The sequence below is a fragment of the Oncorhynchus clarkii genome, chromosome 4 (assembly GCF_045791955.1).
Source record: "Oncorhynchus clarkii lewisi isolate Uvic-CL-2024 chromosome 4, UVic_Ocla_1.0, whole genome shotgun sequence".
Taxonomy (NCBI): Eukaryota; Metazoa; Chordata; class Actinopteri; order Salmoniformes; family Salmonidae; genus Oncorhynchus; species Oncorhynchus clarkii.
In genome coordinates, this window is record NC_092150.1 from 61,214,895 (window position 1) to 61,232,031 (window position 17,137).

At 44.5% G+C, this 17,137-nt stretch overlaps 1 protein-coding gene across 4 annotated transcripts in view; it reads right to left on the reverse strand.

Moving 5' to 3' along the window:
* Nucleotides 1-488: 488 nt before the first annotated feature.
* LOC139407041 (ephrin type-A receptor 7) overlaps nucleotides 489-17,137 on the reverse strand; it is a 71,799-nt gene continuing 55,150 nt past the window's right edge. Inside the window, exons 6-17 of one of the 4 annotated variants that reach the window (XM_071150345.1) lie at nucleotides 16,590-16,714; nucleotides 11,286-11,454; nucleotides 10,473-10,584; nucleotides 9,425-9,480; nucleotides 7,354-7,479; nucleotides 6,727-6,912; nucleotides 4,939-5,000; nucleotides 4,383-4,592; nucleotides 3,912-4,061; nucleotides 2,156-2,349; nucleotides 1,227-1,382; nucleotides 489-1,001 (exon numbers count right to left, since the gene is read on the reverse strand). In XM_071150345.1, the coding sequence (XP_071006446.1) occupies nucleotides 887-1,001; nucleotides 1,227-1,382; nucleotides 2,156-2,349; nucleotides 3,912-4,061; nucleotides 4,383-4,592; nucleotides 4,939-5,000; nucleotides 6,727-6,912; nucleotides 7,354-7,479; nucleotides 9,425-9,480; nucleotides 10,473-10,584; nucleotides 11,286-11,454; nucleotides 16,590-16,714 (1,661 nt within the window). In that variant the 3' untranslated portion in view covers nucleotides 489-886. The remainder of the gene's footprint in view (nucleotides 1,002-1,226; nucleotides 1,383-2,155; nucleotides 2,350-3,911; nucleotides 4,062-4,382; nucleotides 4,593-4,938; nucleotides 5,001-6,726; nucleotides 6,913-7,353; nucleotides 7,480-9,424; nucleotides 9,481-10,472; nucleotides 10,585-11,285; nucleotides 11,455-16,589; nucleotides 16,715-17,137) is intronic. The other 3 variants (XM_071150343.1, XM_071150341.1, XM_071150342.1) reach the window with 3 other exon arrangements.

Here is a 17,137-nt window from a genome sequence, read left to right on the forward strand (position 1 = left end):
ATACAAATTTGAAATCTGATTTTCCATCACAAAATGGGAGCATCTGTGTTCAGGCAAATGCGTACAGCAAAGCACTCCTGTAAGCTTCAAACGACCGAGAGAACACTACTATCTCCGAAGTCACTTATCTGAGGTGCAGCATACCGTTGTTCACTTCAAAAACATCAGGAAGAAAAAAACACAACTCACTGCAAACAGTTAAAACAGCCAGTAGTGTCTCAAGACAAACTGGTCAAAGTACCTCGAAATCGTCTCCACCAAAATGTTCAGATACCATACTCATCCTTTTGGATGGGAGCGTTTACCCTGTTGTCAAGTCCAAAATAGAAAAAAAAGAAGAAAAAAATTGTAAGGGGAAAATAAAAATGAAAGACTACTGTACGTACCACACCATATCACTGTGGCTCCTGACACTAACAAATTGAACAAACTAGTAAAGAAAATACTGAAAAACCACCGCAAGGGGAATAAACAAATTGTTTGAAATCTTTCTTTTTCCTTTTTTTTTAAAGTGAAATCCATTTTCATGGTGCACAAATAAAATCATTCACGAGGTTAAAAGAACAAGGTAATACGTATCAAACTCGTTTTCCAAAGCTCCATCTCTATTTGATATGTTGTTGAGAGTTCCTCAGAGCGTTTTAAGTTCGGCATCATGTTCAGGTAGTATTCTGTCATTCTCTCCTTTAGTACCCGTTCTAAAGAGGGGTTCAAATCCTTCGCCAAGGATCACAGGAATTATTTCATTCCGAAACATCCGGAAAAAAAATTGTCAGATGGGAGACGACGTCACGTCACGTCACATGATTTTCAATGATTATCCTGGGAGGTTTTGCCTTAGTGCTGCTCTAGATAGCCCGTCCACAGGGGGCACTGTAGTCTGTCATCACACCTGGATTCCTGTGCCATGGAGATGCAGCATCTGGGCTCTCATAGTCTGTATGCTGCTCATGATCTTCTTCTGATGGCCCACTAAACTGATCCCCAAGCTCATCACATCCCTGCAAGACAAGACGGCCAATGATAAATCACAGCAGTGGACAACAGAGAGGCTCAAATAGATCTGAAAACATGACAGGCTTGTTTATGAATCACAATGATGAAATAAAAATGCAGTACTGCCACGTCCAAGGATATTGACTGAGAAAATAATGATATAACAACTCTCCAGAACTGGCCATATTGGATTTGACCTCCACACGTGTTTTAAAGTTCAGGTTCCTTACTCGATTGACATCCTGGCCACAGAGTCCAGTGAGCTGTAGCCAGCGGCGGTGAAGTTGTCTCTGTATCTCTCCATCTTGATGGCCTCCAGCCACTCCCCAACCGAGCGGAAAGTAGTGAAGTCTGGTGTGCTCTGATCTAACAGGGGACTAATCGGTCTGTTGGATGAGCAAGAGGAAGCCATTAACGTCTCATGCGAAAACTGAAACATTCCCATAACAAACACAAACTGAGCCTGGAGCAAGACACAAGAGACAACCAAAGACATCCCGGGGTAACAGTAAATTGCATGTGAAAAAGAAATTAACACATTTTGAAAATTTCAATCGATGTCAAATTCAAAAGTGCCAGTGCCATCTGATCCTCTTTTTCAAACAAATGTGTGTGCTAAGTAACTATCAAAAACCCTCAACATCATATGGATGGTAATTTTACTTCAAACCTCCACAAAATTGCCTTCAAAAATGGAAGCACTTTCTAACAGTTTTTTTTTTTTTTTTGGGGGGGGGGGGGGGTTACACTGTCAATCTCACCCAGGGAGATTGTGTTCTGAATGTAAATAGAATTAATTTGACAAATGTCCCAGAGGGTTCCAGAGTTCCCACAGCACTTAAAAACCCCAGGAACTCATTACAGGGATTGATTTAAAAGCCCTGCTATTGACCATAAAGCCATGGAAGCTGCTTTGGCTTATTGATTCTCCGGGATTTATCTTTCATCTGTGAACTCCTGTGGATAAATCAACCCCTGGATGCTTTGGATTGTCCACTAATGTAGCTCCATAGGAAAGAAATATGAAGAAGCAATACATACTTCCATAGTCTTACAGCTACTTTGGTCAAATGTTCTCTTTGTACTGAAGCTGCTAATTTATTCCATTGGAGTTGTGTAGTGCTCAGTTACAGGGTTTAATGAGACAAGCTTTCCTTACCTCGTGCAGGTTCCCACCGGGGTTTTCAAGGTATTGGGATTGCGAATCATCTTATCAAGGATGCCAACTATTTGATCAAATTTGGGACGATCGGCCCTGTCTTTCTGCCAGCAGTCCAGCATTAGCTGGTGCAGGCCTGGAGGGCAGTCCATGGGAGCAGGGAGGCGGTACCCCTCCTCTATGGCCTTTATCACCTGGGAAAACCAAAACACAGGCAAGTCTTTAAGGGCTATTACCACTACGATTACCACCACATTAACACAAGTCACCATTCACTACAGTTCATTTCCATTTCATTCTCTAATCAAGATGTTTGTAAACAGGAAGTGTCGGTACAAGTCTTGTGTGGTTCCCTATTTACAGAAGTGGTGCTTTGAGAAGGAACAGGCCTAACCAGATGTGATCACTCAGTCTCAGCTTGTTAAGATGATGGTGAGACCCAAGGACCCAGAGTAGCAAGACCCAAATGAGGAGATATTGAGAGTAGCATCTAGTGGCCCTGTCTGGTACAGAGATGGGTCTCTAGAACACCTGCCCATGCCTGTCATACTATACAAATAGACCTGATTGTAATTAATTAAGCAAACAGTGGCTCTGTTTTCCCTTAGATGCATCCTTCATATTGTTTGTACTCTTTGTCTCATCAATAGACTGCATTTACACAGGTCTAATGAATAATGAAAATAAACAAAGTTGCATATCTTCAAGCTACATCTATTCTCACTCTGTCAATAGCTAAAAACAAAGTCCATTGAAAGTCAACGGCGTGAGAACTTTAAACATTAGGGGCAATGGGCACCTTTGATTTGAGACTCAACCGTCTCTTCCTCTATTTCGGGGAATGTGAGTTTGTTTATTTTCTGCACATGTTCATCTGTTATTCCTGTCAGGGCTATTCAAACAAGACTGAGCTATGGAAGAAAACGTGTCAAAGGAGTGGTTTGCCAACATCTTGACAGAGGAACTGTAATCTCTGACATTGATGCCTGTCAAGCACGCTTCTTCCATAACCAATCATGTCTAGCATTTCTAACAGCTGATTGTTCAATCAGCAGGCTTCCCATTAGGAGGAGCTGAGCGTAATATAATCCTATTTAGTCTTTCTGCTGAGGAGAAGACTGTTTGTCCTACTGGATTATGTCCTCTTTAACTTCGCCACGGGAGAAAACTACCACTGGAGCATCTTTCAGACAAGTACTTGCAAACAGCGGCAACTTAAACCCTTTTTTCCAACTTAAGTATCACCGTTACTGACTTTCAAATCGGCGACCAAACCCCTCTAAAGCCACTTTTACGATCAGCACGGTGAACAGATTTGCAATGTTCATCTGTTCCAATTTAGCCTGAAACAAAGCAACGGCCGCAGCTAAAACTGAAAGTTCTACATGACTAACTAGATAGCTCCGGCATTATTGAACTCTGACAAATAAGGTTCAATTATCATAACTCAGTATAAAGGTTAAAAGCAGTTTTGAAGTCCAAAAAGTATTTTGTATGCCAAGTATCCAGTCTGTTTCTTTATATTATCATATAAAAGCATTTGATGAATATCAATCTCGGATTAAAACAGAATGAATTAATACCTAGCAATCCTCCTCATTCAACTCTAAATAGTAATTGTGGCTCACGTTTAAATCAGTCCTAAGAATTCAGCTAATTCTGTTCATTCTGTAATACGATAGCCAGTCTCTGAGTAACATGCGAAACCTGACATGTAGTTGGTGAATGATTGACTTCGTGTAACAGAGCAACTCACGTCTTGATTGGACATGTCCCAGTAAGGCCGTTCCCCATAGGACATGACCTCCCACATGACAATGCCATAACTCCACACATCACTAGCGGAAGTGAATTTACGGTACTGGATGGCTTCCATTGCTGTCCATCGAACAGGTATTTTTCCACCCTGTTCAGTAAAATGCAGGTCAGTGGCTGGAGTAAAGATCAAATTCATTATATCCTGCATCTTCCCCTAAAACATCAATTAGAATAGAGTTACAACTTCGCACACAGGGTCTGCAAAACTTCCAAAAGTTCAAAGCTAAAACTTCACCAAAGAGACTGCAGGCCTTGCATATTGAATAACTAGGCCCAGACATGCATGGGCATGCATGCGTACTTTATACTCCATTCCCATGCACTGGCTGTCGGCTTGATTTGAGTGTTCAGAGAGAGCTCAGGGAGTCTAGGCAGGGAAAGCAATACGGGGCTGGTTTAATTGACTCACCGTTGTTGTGTAGACAGCCTCGGGATCGTCATCGATCACTCTTGACAGGCCGAAGTCAGACACTTTACATACGAGATTGCTGTTGACAAGTACGTTTCGTGCAGCCAGATCTCGATGGACATACCCCATGTCGGAGAGATATCTCATCCCCGCTGCTATGCCCCGCAGCATCCCCACTAACTGGATCACTGTGAACTGACCATCGTGTTTCTGTACACAACAGAGGAAAACAGTCAGCTAAGCAAAATCCGCTCAGTTCACAAAGGCATTGCAGTGGTATTATTTATAGAATAAGGAACTCTTAATGCGAACATACTGTATTACACATAACTGGTAAGGGAGTTGCAGTTGACATTATTTATTTTTTTACATTGAACCTTTTATTTAACTAGGCAGGTCAGTTAAGAACAGTGACAGGCTACTCCGGGCAAACCCGAATGACGGCCGGATGTGATACAGCCTGGATTCAAACCAGGGACAATAGTGACGCCTCTTGCACTGAGACGCAGTGCCGCTGCTCCACTCGGGAGCATTGAACACGTTGAAAGGTACTCACCCTGAGAAAAGCATCTAACGAGCAGTTTTCCATATATTCAATCACAATCATCACCGGTTTGCCTGAAAACAAGGGTGACACATCCATTATTTGACAACAACAACAAAAAATTGTTTATTAACGGCTTGCTAAATTACATTTCAACCTTTAGTGTTATATTGAACCATTTCCTTCATTGGTTTGTAATTAAGTGTTAATATCTGTTCCTTATATTAGGCTGTCTAAATGAGACAATATAAACCAGGGAGCAAGCCTAACTTTATCAGAAACACTACATGTACAAAAGTTTGGGGTCACCCCTTCAAATTTGCGGATTTGGCTGTCTCAGCCACACCCGTCGCCGACAGCTGTAGAAAACTGAGCACGCAGCCATGCAATCTCCATAGACAAACATTGGCAGCAGAATGGCCTTACTGAAGAGCTCGGTGACTTTCAACGTGGCACCGTCATAGGATGCCACCTTTCCAACAAGTCGGTTCGTCTAGCAGGGCAGATTTCTGAGCTGCCCCGGTCAACTGTAAGTGTTATTATTGCGAAGTGGAAACATTTAGGAGCAACAACGGCTCAGCCGCAAAGTGGTAGGCCCACACAAGCTCACAGAACGGGACCGCCGAGTGCTGAATCAAGTAGCGTGTAAAACTTCCTTTGGAAGCAAAGACAGCACAATAACTTTTTGTTGGGAGCTTCATGAAATGGGTTTCCATGGCTAAGCACCCGCACACAAGCCTAAGTTCACCATGCGCAATGCCAAGCGTCAGCTGGAGGGGTGTAAAGGTCGCTGCTATTGGACTCTGGAGCAGTGGAAACATCTGAAGTGGTGTATCATGCTTCACCATCTGGCAGTCCAACGAACAAATCTAGGTTTGGTGGATGCCAGGAGAACACTACCTGCCTCTATGCGTAGTGCCTACTGTAAAGTTTGGTGGAGGAGGAATAATGGCCTGGGGCTGTTTTTCAAGTCCCTTAGCTCCAGTGAAGGGACATTTTAATGCTACAGAATACAATGACATTCTAGACGATTCTGTGCTTGGTTTGGTGAAGGCCCTTTCCTCTTTCAGCATGACAATGCCCCCATGCACAAAGCAAGGTCCATACAGAAATGGTTTGTCGGGATTGGTGTGGAAGAACTTGACTGGCATGCACAGAGCCCTGACCTCATCAAACATGAATTGGAATGCAGACTGTGAGCCGGGCCTAATCGGCCAAGATCAGTGCCTGACCTCACTAATGCGCTTGTGGCTGAATGGAAGCAAGTCCATTATTAATACTTTTGGTCTAGAAAAAAAAAAGTATGTGCACACCTGCTCATTGAACATCCCATTCCAAGATCATGGGCATTAATATGGAGTAGGTCCCCCTTTGATGCTATAACAGCCTCCACTCTTCTGGGAAGGCTTTCCACTATATATTGCTGCGGAGACTTGCTTCCATTCAGCCACAAGAATTTGACAAATTTGACAAACTGACTTGTTGGAAAGGTAGCATCCTTTGATGGGTGCCATGTTGAAAGACACTGAGCTCTTCAATAAGGCCATTCTACTGCCAATGTTTGTCTATGGAGATTGCATGGCTGTGTATACACCTGTCAGCAATGGATGTGGCTGAAATAGCCCAATCCACTAATTTGAAAGGGAGTCCACATACTTTTGTATATATAGTGTATGTACATATTAAGAATGGTCTTTGAGTGCACTTGCTTTACTTTCTTGCTGCAGTTGTAGGTGTGTGTGTGTGTGTGTGTGTGTGTGTGTGTGTGTGTGTGTGTTTGAGAGAGAATGCAGTCCTTACCTCTGGTCACCACTCCCTCCAGATGGACAACATTGGGATGGTCAAACTGGCCCATAATGCTGGCCTCACACAGGAAGTCCCTCCTCTGTTTCTCTGAGTAGCCCACCTTCAGGGTTTTAATGGCCACTGACATGTCCCGTTTCCCTGGGAGCTTCATCCGTCCACTACACACCTCCCCAAACTCTCCTGTGAGACGGACAAAGAGACAAAACCACTCATGGGTCATGAACCTTCAGAAAAACTAGCAATAATGCTTTTTTACAAAGTGCTTAGTGTATGTTCAGAGAAGACAGCTGTGCTGCAGGAGATAATAAATTGGAGTAGAACATATTGTTCTGCTCAAGCTGTGGATATATAGATACTCTCATTGACTGCATCTCTAAAACTGATGTGGCAGCAATTCATCAGCCGTGAAGCATCTTTGCTATTGTCGTACCTTTTAAAAAGATGCAGGCCCACACATTAACTGCAATGAACTTTTCCCCCCCTTTTTGCAATTGCCCTATCAATATACAGCGAGGATAAACCGTGTCCCCATTCAAAGTGTAAATATGTGGCTGTCATTGTGATGTATGAGTGTACGGTATGACTAAACAGAGAGAGCTGGGAGACACCAGCCAGACTCACCTGCTCCAATAACTCGCTCAATCTTAATGCAGGACGCGTCCAGCTCCTTGGCAAATTGATGGACAGCCCTGTTCGGGTCCTCGTAGGTTTCAGGGTCAATGTATGTTTTGGTGCCTGGAAATTTAACTGTAGAAAGGTAAGGGGATTACTGTTACGATTAAATATGCATACAGCATGCCGGGCCAACCGGGCGCTTGTCAGACACACGATAACCAACGGAAACCATTCAGAAGGAATTGCTAAACTGCCAGCTGATGGAAAGCACCTGTGTCAAAAGCTCTTTCTGCAAACACCCTTATACCACACATTTATTATTTTTTCCCTTTTTTTTTTATTTTTCCTCCGATAGAAATGAAAGCGTCATTATATTTTCTTCTCAACCTCCTCACAAAAGGACCAACAAAGATTTGAGCAGCCCAGAATGAGAGTTGCCCGCCAAGGTTGTCTGCTATACGGAACGGGGTTTGGAGCTAGCTCAGTCTATCAAGCTCTGCCAGCGAATGAAGAGCCAGTTAGACACGATACACAGTAAGTTATTTTCCTACGGTCGTTTCTGTGGCTTGATTAACCTCCTGAATCGAACGGCCTGGGTAATGGGGACTGCAGTTATATCACAGTTAGATCAGTACAACGAATACATGTTCCGAATCATGTATCGCCGTAAAATATGAAGTAACACAATGATACTGGAATGACTCCTACCTATTCGCGCACACGTAGGGCAAATGGGTAGTACAAAGAAACATAAGCATTTAGCTGACCGTGGTCTGAGAAAGAAATGTATATAACGCCACACTCATAAATTACACTGTTATGGTACATGAGTGTGTTCCCGCTGACCTAATTTGTTCATATCAAATCCACCCCTAATTACAACATAACCTGCCAACTACCATACCACAAGCTATTTAATGAGATGCATATAGCTGAAGACAATAACATACAAGGAGAGAACAGACACACCAAAACACCATAATTAAATTACTAATCAGCTCCGGGCTCAATAACGACAAGCAGATGCAAAAAAATTCTGCAATATCCTCTGTTTGCGTCCCGGAAAGCCATATTGGCCCATCCACTAACAAACACTATGCATTGTTTTCCAGCTAGGAGCTCCAGCGATGGCAGCTGATATTTTCCTCCACTCGCTCCTATAATTGCTTCGTCCATCCAAGCTGTCACTGGATCTGATAGGGAGACGTCTTATCACAACTGCTCGCGCTACACCGCGGACAAATTAAGCCTACATGTTGAATTCACGCACTATCTGGCTTCTGTCGCCCTGGCAGCGTTTCCTCATTTAATATTGTAGAGCAAGTCCCTCTATTAGGCCCAACAACAGCGGAGCGCTCTTGTTTGTGTTTTCATCACCCAGTGTTTTTAGCAAGAGGGCCTGTGCCTTCCTGCAGCTTGATCTGTCAGATACTTAGCAGCCGAGGACCGTGGAACGCCAACACAGCCCTCTTTCTACCGCTGTGGCCATGCCGACACCCTGAACCTTTGTTTCCAAATCGTCAGTTTGCCTCCAGCAACAGATCATTACGGCTTCGCTTGGGCAGATGTCTGCGGCTGCATCTCCAGGGGCATCGTTAGGACAGGGTGGTGTGGTGTGTGTGTGTGTGTTGGTTAAAGGAGCGTGGAAGGAGAACCTTAGGATAGAGTGAATGTATCTCTATCTCTACTCCGAGGAACACCGGGAGACGAACAGTATACGCCGAGCATACGAAAGAGCCTGAAAAGTTAGTGCTTTTTCATTTTTAATGAAGACTTATCACTTTGAGCTCAGCCCTGGCTCACGGCTCTCTCGCAAATCTCATACGCATGTATTTGCAGTTTGGAACTAGGCCTAATGTCCTCATCTCAACAGATTTGTCCATTAAATCCCAAACAGATGCTCGTGCGAGGGTTCCCGTCTTTCATTCGAATAAAAACCTATCAAATGAAAGGGATCAAACATTACGGCGCGGGGGGCCTTGATGTTGGACCCATTTCCCGTGTCGCGGCGAGGCCGTGCTGTAGTTGAGGTGTTTCAATGTGTGCGTGTGAGCTGACGGGGAAAGAAGGGACTCACATTGGAAATACAGCTCCTCGTCTCCTTCCTGGTCCGCCTTGCTGTAGCCACAGTGTCTGACAGGGAGAGAGGTAGAGGGACACACAATCAACTGATTGGGCAGAGGCAGAAGGCAGAATGGTCTGTTTTGCTCGAATCTTAATGCAGCGAAGCCATGACGCTGTCTATACAGATACAGTACCAGCGGAGAGGTATGGGAACAATGTGTGGCTGCTGAAGTTGAACTAAAGTACCCTCGTGTGGTACTACTACATGCTGTTCTCTGTAAAAGACTGATCAGCATTCCTCGTAATATTAATTTGCAACACTGATGTATTGAATGCACCCTCAAGCAGGTAATTAATTGCACTATACAATAGTGTTTGCTGGCAAACTGAAAAATGGATGGATGGGAAACATCCAAGTAACACATGGTTGACATGCAGGTTAATATGTCAAATGTATATAGAGATTCCTTGTGTACAAGGCTCTACCCCCATGTAAGGCATGCTGTGATGAAATGCTATCCATAATAGTAATGAAGCATCATTGGAGGAGCGCACCAGGAAATGGCGGTAATGGGGACTGACACACAGGAGGGTTGCTCTGGTAGGAGATGGCAAGAAGCACTGACAGACAGTACTTCATCCTACCTGAGTGATTTACTGTATAACACCACAGATGTAACACATGCACACACATACATACACAAACACATGGGTTAACGGACACACACGCACACGCACTCACCATCACCCTCTCACCCGCACACACACAGAAATATGAGCAAAAACCTTTCATTTTAGAGTACACTTGTCTCTATAATGGATCCATTACAACAACAACAAAAAGACATGCACAAAATAATATGGTCCGTTTTTCTTCACAGTGTGAGGACTGGGAAAATGATGCATCACAAACCATTAGCACAGCATGCCACAGATGATGGGTGCGTGTGGTGTGTGGTGGCCTGACTCCACGGCTATGGAGGCCAGTGAGTGACAGTAAGGCTAATTGACAAGCAGAGACTCACAGCAGCGGAGAGTCAATGGGGCCCGCGAGAGCGTACCTTCTCCCAATGATGAAGCCGAACACCATGAAGACCAGGATGATGGTCCCTGCCACGGCCACCACCGCGATGATGATGACGGGATTCTGCTCGCTGGAGACAATGGTGGCTGCTTGGAGAGGGACACACACACACACACACACACACACACACACAAAGGGCACACAGTGTGAACTTTCAGCACATCAGACGTTGGAATCTACAGGGCATAATAGAACCAATGAGGAGTGAGCGGGGAGACTGATAACCCCCTTCTCGCCCTTTACCACAGAGACAAGGGTGTCTAGTTCTATTTCTAGCCTCCGCATGCACGGCTCCACTGTTTCAGAAAGTGGGCTTAATAGTCCCAGATGGTAATGCTGGTGCCCTTCTCCTGAAACAACGACACATTCAGGTTGGATTGTCTCCCATTCAGAGACACATTACACTGCTAGACTATTTGCATTGACAAACCACCAATTGCTCAAAAGAATGGGTGCAGTGGCACTTTCTGCTGTCAGTGCAAGCGGTGCATTACTGGGAGAATTCTTGCATTTTAAATCAAGTGAGTTCAGTTGCTATATAAACACCAGCGAGAGAGGACAGCAATGATTTCTGAGCCCTGCCACTTTAGTTGAGACCTACTGCTCCTTGTGGACGATCCTCAAGCATATTTCTAAAAGGGAAAATTGGAGCTATGAGATCAGTAACTCGGCGAAGGTCTGAACACACTAATCATCTCTATAGAGTGTGTGTGTGTGTGTGTGTGTGCTCATGCGTGTGTCCGTGCGTCCCTTTCGTGTGTGCACGCCCATGCATGTGTTCTGCTGGTACCTGAGGCCTCCTCCTTGGTGGTGACCTCCAGCCGGGGTCCATAGGTGCCGTAGCCGGCCGCGGTGAAGGCTCGGATCTGGAACACGTAGGCAGTGCTGGGCTTCAGGTTGTTCACTGTGGCTGACGTGGACCTGGACTTCACTGTGGAGTAGATGCGATCCTTCTGGTCCTTTAGAGAGGAACAGACATTGGCTTTGTGTTATGTTAAATTAGTCCTGTCAATCATAGACACCAAGATACAGCCATTTTTGTAACATACTTTTTTTTTGTTTTTGTTTTTGTTTTTTTGAATTTTACCCCATTTTCTCCCCAATTTCGTGGTATCCAATTGTTTTAGTAGCTACTATCTTGTCTCATCGCTACAACTCCCGTACGGGCTCGTGAGAGACGAAGGTTAAAAGTCATGCGTCCTCCGATACACAACCCAACCAGCTGCACTGCTTCTTAACACAGCGCGCATCCAACCCGGAAGCCAGCCGCACCAATGTGTCGGTGGAAACACTGTGCACCTGGCAACCTTGGTTAGCTCGCACTGCGCCCGACCCTCCACAGGAGTCGCTGGTGCGGGATGAGACAAGGATATCCCTACCGGCCAACCCCTCCCTAACCCGGAAGACGCTAGGCCAATTGTGCATCGCCCCACGGACCTACCGGTCGCGGCCGGTTACGACAGAGCCTGGGAGCGAACCCAGAGTACAGCGCCCTTAACCACTGCGACACCCGGGAAGCCTTAACATAAATGTTTTGACAATGACAATTGAATCGCGACACAACATTTATTGTGTGTGTGTGTGTGTGTGTGTTTGTGTTTGAGGCCTATCAGTGGGAAAGCTGGAATGTTTCTTCAGTTTGATACATTTATTGAAACTGGGGTGATGGTTGACAGGTCAACTCGGAGGACATGCTGGCTGTCCAGTCTGTTTCTGCTTTTAGTTTTCAGCATGGCCCTAGCAGAGAAGCCACTTTCACACAGATGGGTAGTGCTGAACGGCAGCATGATTCTAATTGCATGACAGGCGAGAGCAGGATACTCGTTTCCCGGGAGACGCATGCTCAGTCCGCAAACAATCGACAGCTCCACCAGCTGATCCTCTTCGTTGCGCGGCAACGTGACGCTTCCCATCTACACTCGAAAGGGCTCCCGTATCCAGTCATCTTGTCTCCTGTTCTCCTCCGGGAAGCAGTTGCAAAACTTTCCCTGCAACTTGACAAGACGCTGTTCAATGTTTGTTTTTCTTCAGTGTGTCGCCGTGCGCTTTGTTGACCAGATTCGGAATCTCTACACCGGCATTGGGAAACACGTTGATCCTTCCGTTAGAAACGTGACTTGCCCAAACGGTGAGCTTCACCTTGAAGGCATCTACTTTGTCCCTCTGTTCACATCGATTGTGCCCCCTCCCCAGCATTGACACACTGAGCGAATTCAGATGATCAAAAATATCTGCCAGGTAGGCTACCTGCACTAGCCATTCCTCACAATCGAAATGTTCAGCCAGAGGTGACTTGTTTTCCCGAAAGAAACTCAGTAATCTCCGACTCGAAGCTCATAAAAACGACCCAAAAATGACCCAACACTTTAGCCCTGGAAAGCCAGCGGACCTCTGCATGATAAAGCACCTGCTGCTGCTTTCCCGTAATGGCAGCTGCCCCATCAGTGGTCACACCGACACACCAATCCCACAGAGCCCAGGAGCATATCCATTGTGTTAAAGATATCCTCTGCAGTGGTGGTGGTGGGCAAATCAGCACTAAAAAGAAACTGCTCCTCGAAGTTATTACCCAAGACGTGTCTGACATAGACCATTAGAATTGCATGGTTGGCCACATCTGTGGATTCATCAAGCTGCAGTGCGTAATGGCCATTTGCGCTGATGCGCTGTGATGTCTGGTGCATTGCGTCGTCAGACATGTCCTGGATTCTCCTCCTCGTGGTGTCATTGGATAGGGGTGTGGTTTTAAGTTTGTTGGCAGCTGACTCTCCCATGATTTCAGTGCACATATCAACCACAGCAGGGAGTATGAGATCCTCTGTGCTGGTGTGGGCTTTTCTGCACTTAGCAATGCGCTGGGCCACAAGGCGTGCCCAGAGTGAAGTGCTTTTTCTTGTACCTTGCATACGTTCTTCAATGAATCTTGTGAGGCCTCCAGATATTGACATTTTCCTTTATAAAAGTCAGATGTCTTATCTTTGTGGCATGGATGCTTGGTGTCCAGATGCTTTTTTGTTTTGGAGGGTTTCATGCTATCATTAGCTAACCTTTTTGGGATAGGGGGCAGCATTTTTACTTTTGAATGAATAGCGTGCCCAGAGTGAACTGCCTCCTACCCTGTCCCAGGTGCTAATATATGCATATTATTATTAGTATTGGATAGAAAACACTCTGAAGTTTCTAAAACTGTTTGAATGATGTCTGTGAGTATAACAGAACTCATATTGCAGGCGAAAACCTGAGAAAAATCCAACCAGGAAGTGGGAAATCTGAGGTTTGTAGTTTTTCAAAGCATGGCCTACCGAATACACAGTGTCTATGGAGTCAAGTTGTACTTCCTACGGCTTCCACTAGATGTCAACCGTCTTTAGAAACTTGTTTCAGGCTTCTGCTATAAAGGAAGAGCTTGTGAGACCTGTTTGAGTCAGTGGTCTGGCAGAGTGTCTCAGGCTCGTGACGCGCGCTCCCGACAGAGCTCTCGTTCCAGTGCTTTTCTTCAGACATAGGAATTCTCAGGTTGGAACATCATTGGTGTTTTATGTTAAAAACATCCTAAAGATTGATTCCATACATTGATGACTTGTTTCTTCGACCTGTAACTGAACTTACAGGCCTCATGAAGATGGATTACTGGGTTGAACACGCTAACAACAAGTGGCTATTTGGACATAAATGATGGACTTTATGGAACTTTATGGAACAAATCAGTCATTTATTGTCGAACTGGGATTCCTGGGAGTGCCTTCTGATGAAGATCATCAAAGGTAAGTGAATATTTAGTGTTATTTCTAATTTCTGTTGACTCCAACATGGCGGATATTTCTCTGGCTGGTTTGGGCTCTGAGCGCCGTTCTCAGATTATGCTTTTTCGTTAAAAAAATTGAAATCTGACACAGCAGTTGCATTAAGGAGAAGTCTATCTTTAATTCTGTGAATAACACTTGTATCTTTTATCAATGTTTATTATGAGTATTAATGCAAAATCACCGGATATTTTGGAATCAAAACATTACTGCACGTAATGCGCCAATGTAAACTGAGATTTTTGGATATAAATATGCACATTATCGAACAAAACATACATGTATTGTGTAACATGATGTCCTATGAGTGTCATCTGATGAAGATCATCAAAGGATAGGGATTAATTTGATCTATATTTCTGCTTTTTGTGACTCCTATCTTTGGCTGGAAAAATGGCTGTGTTTTTTTTGACTTGGCTATGACCTAACATAATCATATGTTGTGCTTTCGCCGTAAAGCATTTTTGAAATCGGACATGATGGGTAGATTAACAAGATGTTTATCTTTCATTTGCTGTATTGGACTTGTTAATGTGTGAAAGTTGAATTTCGGTTGCCTTTTCAGCGGAATGTTGTCGAGGGGTTCCGCTAGAACGCCTGCCCTAGAAAAGCTACAGCGCATTATATAGGACGCACTGCGGTCTACACTCACCCTGCCTGTCTTCTATATACAGTACCAGTCAAAAGCTGTCATCAAGGCAAAGTGTGGCTACTTTGAAGAATCTCAAATATAAAATATATTTTGATTTGTTTAACACTTTTTTGGTTACTACATGATTCCATATTATTCTACAAAATATTATTCTAGAAAATAGTAAAACTAAAGAAAAACCATGGAATGAGTAGGTTGTTGGAAGCAGCAGAAGATGAAGTGGGAGCTGCATGTTTTAAAAAGTTGTCCATGATTTTACTCTGACAGCTAGCCTACATGAGTTAAGTGACAGCTAACTATCAACATGTGCAATGCCTGCAGAACACATCTGCATAGTTAGCTGTCAATCAAGCTACCTGTCTGAAGAAAATCTGTATTATCTGATTGGACGTGTCACATTTAAAACAAAACAATGTGGCAGAATTACATTTTTATTGGATCAGTGTGTGTGTGTGTGTGTGTCGGGAAATCTGTCATTTAATTGGATCAGTGTGTGTGTGTGGGGCGAGGACATTATTGTATTGGTCAGTGAGTGTGTGCAGCGCGAAACCCTGCGAGTCAGAGTGTAGCTAGCCTTTTCACCACTGCGGACGCGCTGCACGTGTACAGTACACGTGCACCTGCACCAAAACATTTATTTTGAAAGGATACCGCCGCACCGCTTATTGGTGCAGCGTTTACCTAGCAAAGTAATGATTTTTTGTGTTTTATTATTCTATCTTTTATGTAGATATATATATATTCTTGCACAAGTCCCGCAACCCCTTAAAATAATCCTGTGACCAGCAGTTGAGAGTCACTGCTGTAAACGCTTTCTATCAAAGCCAATAGGCAGAAAAGAAGCTCTGCGATGCCAGGCTCGGAACCCGTCTGGAATCTACAGACTGCGTGTACTGTGTATTTTGTTGTTGATCTGTAAATTATTTTGTCGGCAAAAACACCAAATGGAATGCCAAAGACTATTAGGAGAGAAGTCATGCTTGTTTCCAATTTTACAGCTGGGCAGACTACAGCCACAGTACGTGACACAGGAGACTGATTCCTGGCAGCCTGAGAGGTCGTGCTCAACAGGGTCTGGAACCTCAGGAGCCATGGAATCTAGCCCTTTGATTTGTTGTGTTAAACCCACTCTCCTCAACCTCATCAACCTCCTCACTCATCTGTTCGGAGTTAAAGTACACGGGAGCTCTATTATATATGAGGGGGCGAGGGAAGATACAGTAAGAGATTGTTAATGCTGGCAAGGTAGTGCAATGAAGTGTGTGCTGCCTGGCATGCGTGTGTGGGTGGCTGTGAAGGACCAGGGACTGATTAAAATCTTATGAGCATCTCATTCAATTTTGAGACAAAGGACGCACTCGCAGAATCCTGCTGATTCCACTCGCAGCGTCTTGCAGATATAATGCAAAATGAAGAGTAGGCTAAATGAAACTAAGAAGAACAGGAGAGAGATAGGGGGAGAGGGTTGAGGAGAGCCAGAGTTGTCTGTGTTCAAAGCTGCCACACACAATCACAGAGAGACAGAGAGACAGACAGACAGACAGACAGACAGACAGACAGACAGACCGACAGACAGACAGACAGACAGACTCTCTCTCTCTCAAACATTAATGGATTCAGCGGGGCATCACACACTCACTTTTTCGTAGTACTTGATCTCATATTCGGTGATGACCCCATTGGGCTGCTCAGGCTCCTGCCAGGAGAGCTGGATGCTGCGCTGCTGCACTCTCTCCTTGATGACTTCACTGACTTGGGAGGGAGCTGTTGGAAAAAGACGTGTGTCAATACGTGATGGGCAAACATACTCACAACTCACATCGTGGCACCTGTGTGCTGGAGTCTTTCTCAACTAAGTATACTTCTTTTACTTTCTCAAACTCACATTGTCTCACACACACACACACACACCGCACGCACGCACGCACACACACACACACACACACACACACACACACACAAACACACACACACACACACCACACTCACGCACACACACACACGTCTTGCAAACTAACCTTGTAGGGACACACAATTCAGTCCCATTCAAAATCCTATATTCCCTAACCCCTAAACCTAAATCTAAACTTTACCCTAACCCTAAACCTAGAAATAGCACTCGACCTTGTGGGGACTAACAAAATGTCCCCATTTGGTCAAATTTTTGTTTGTTTACTATTCTTGTGG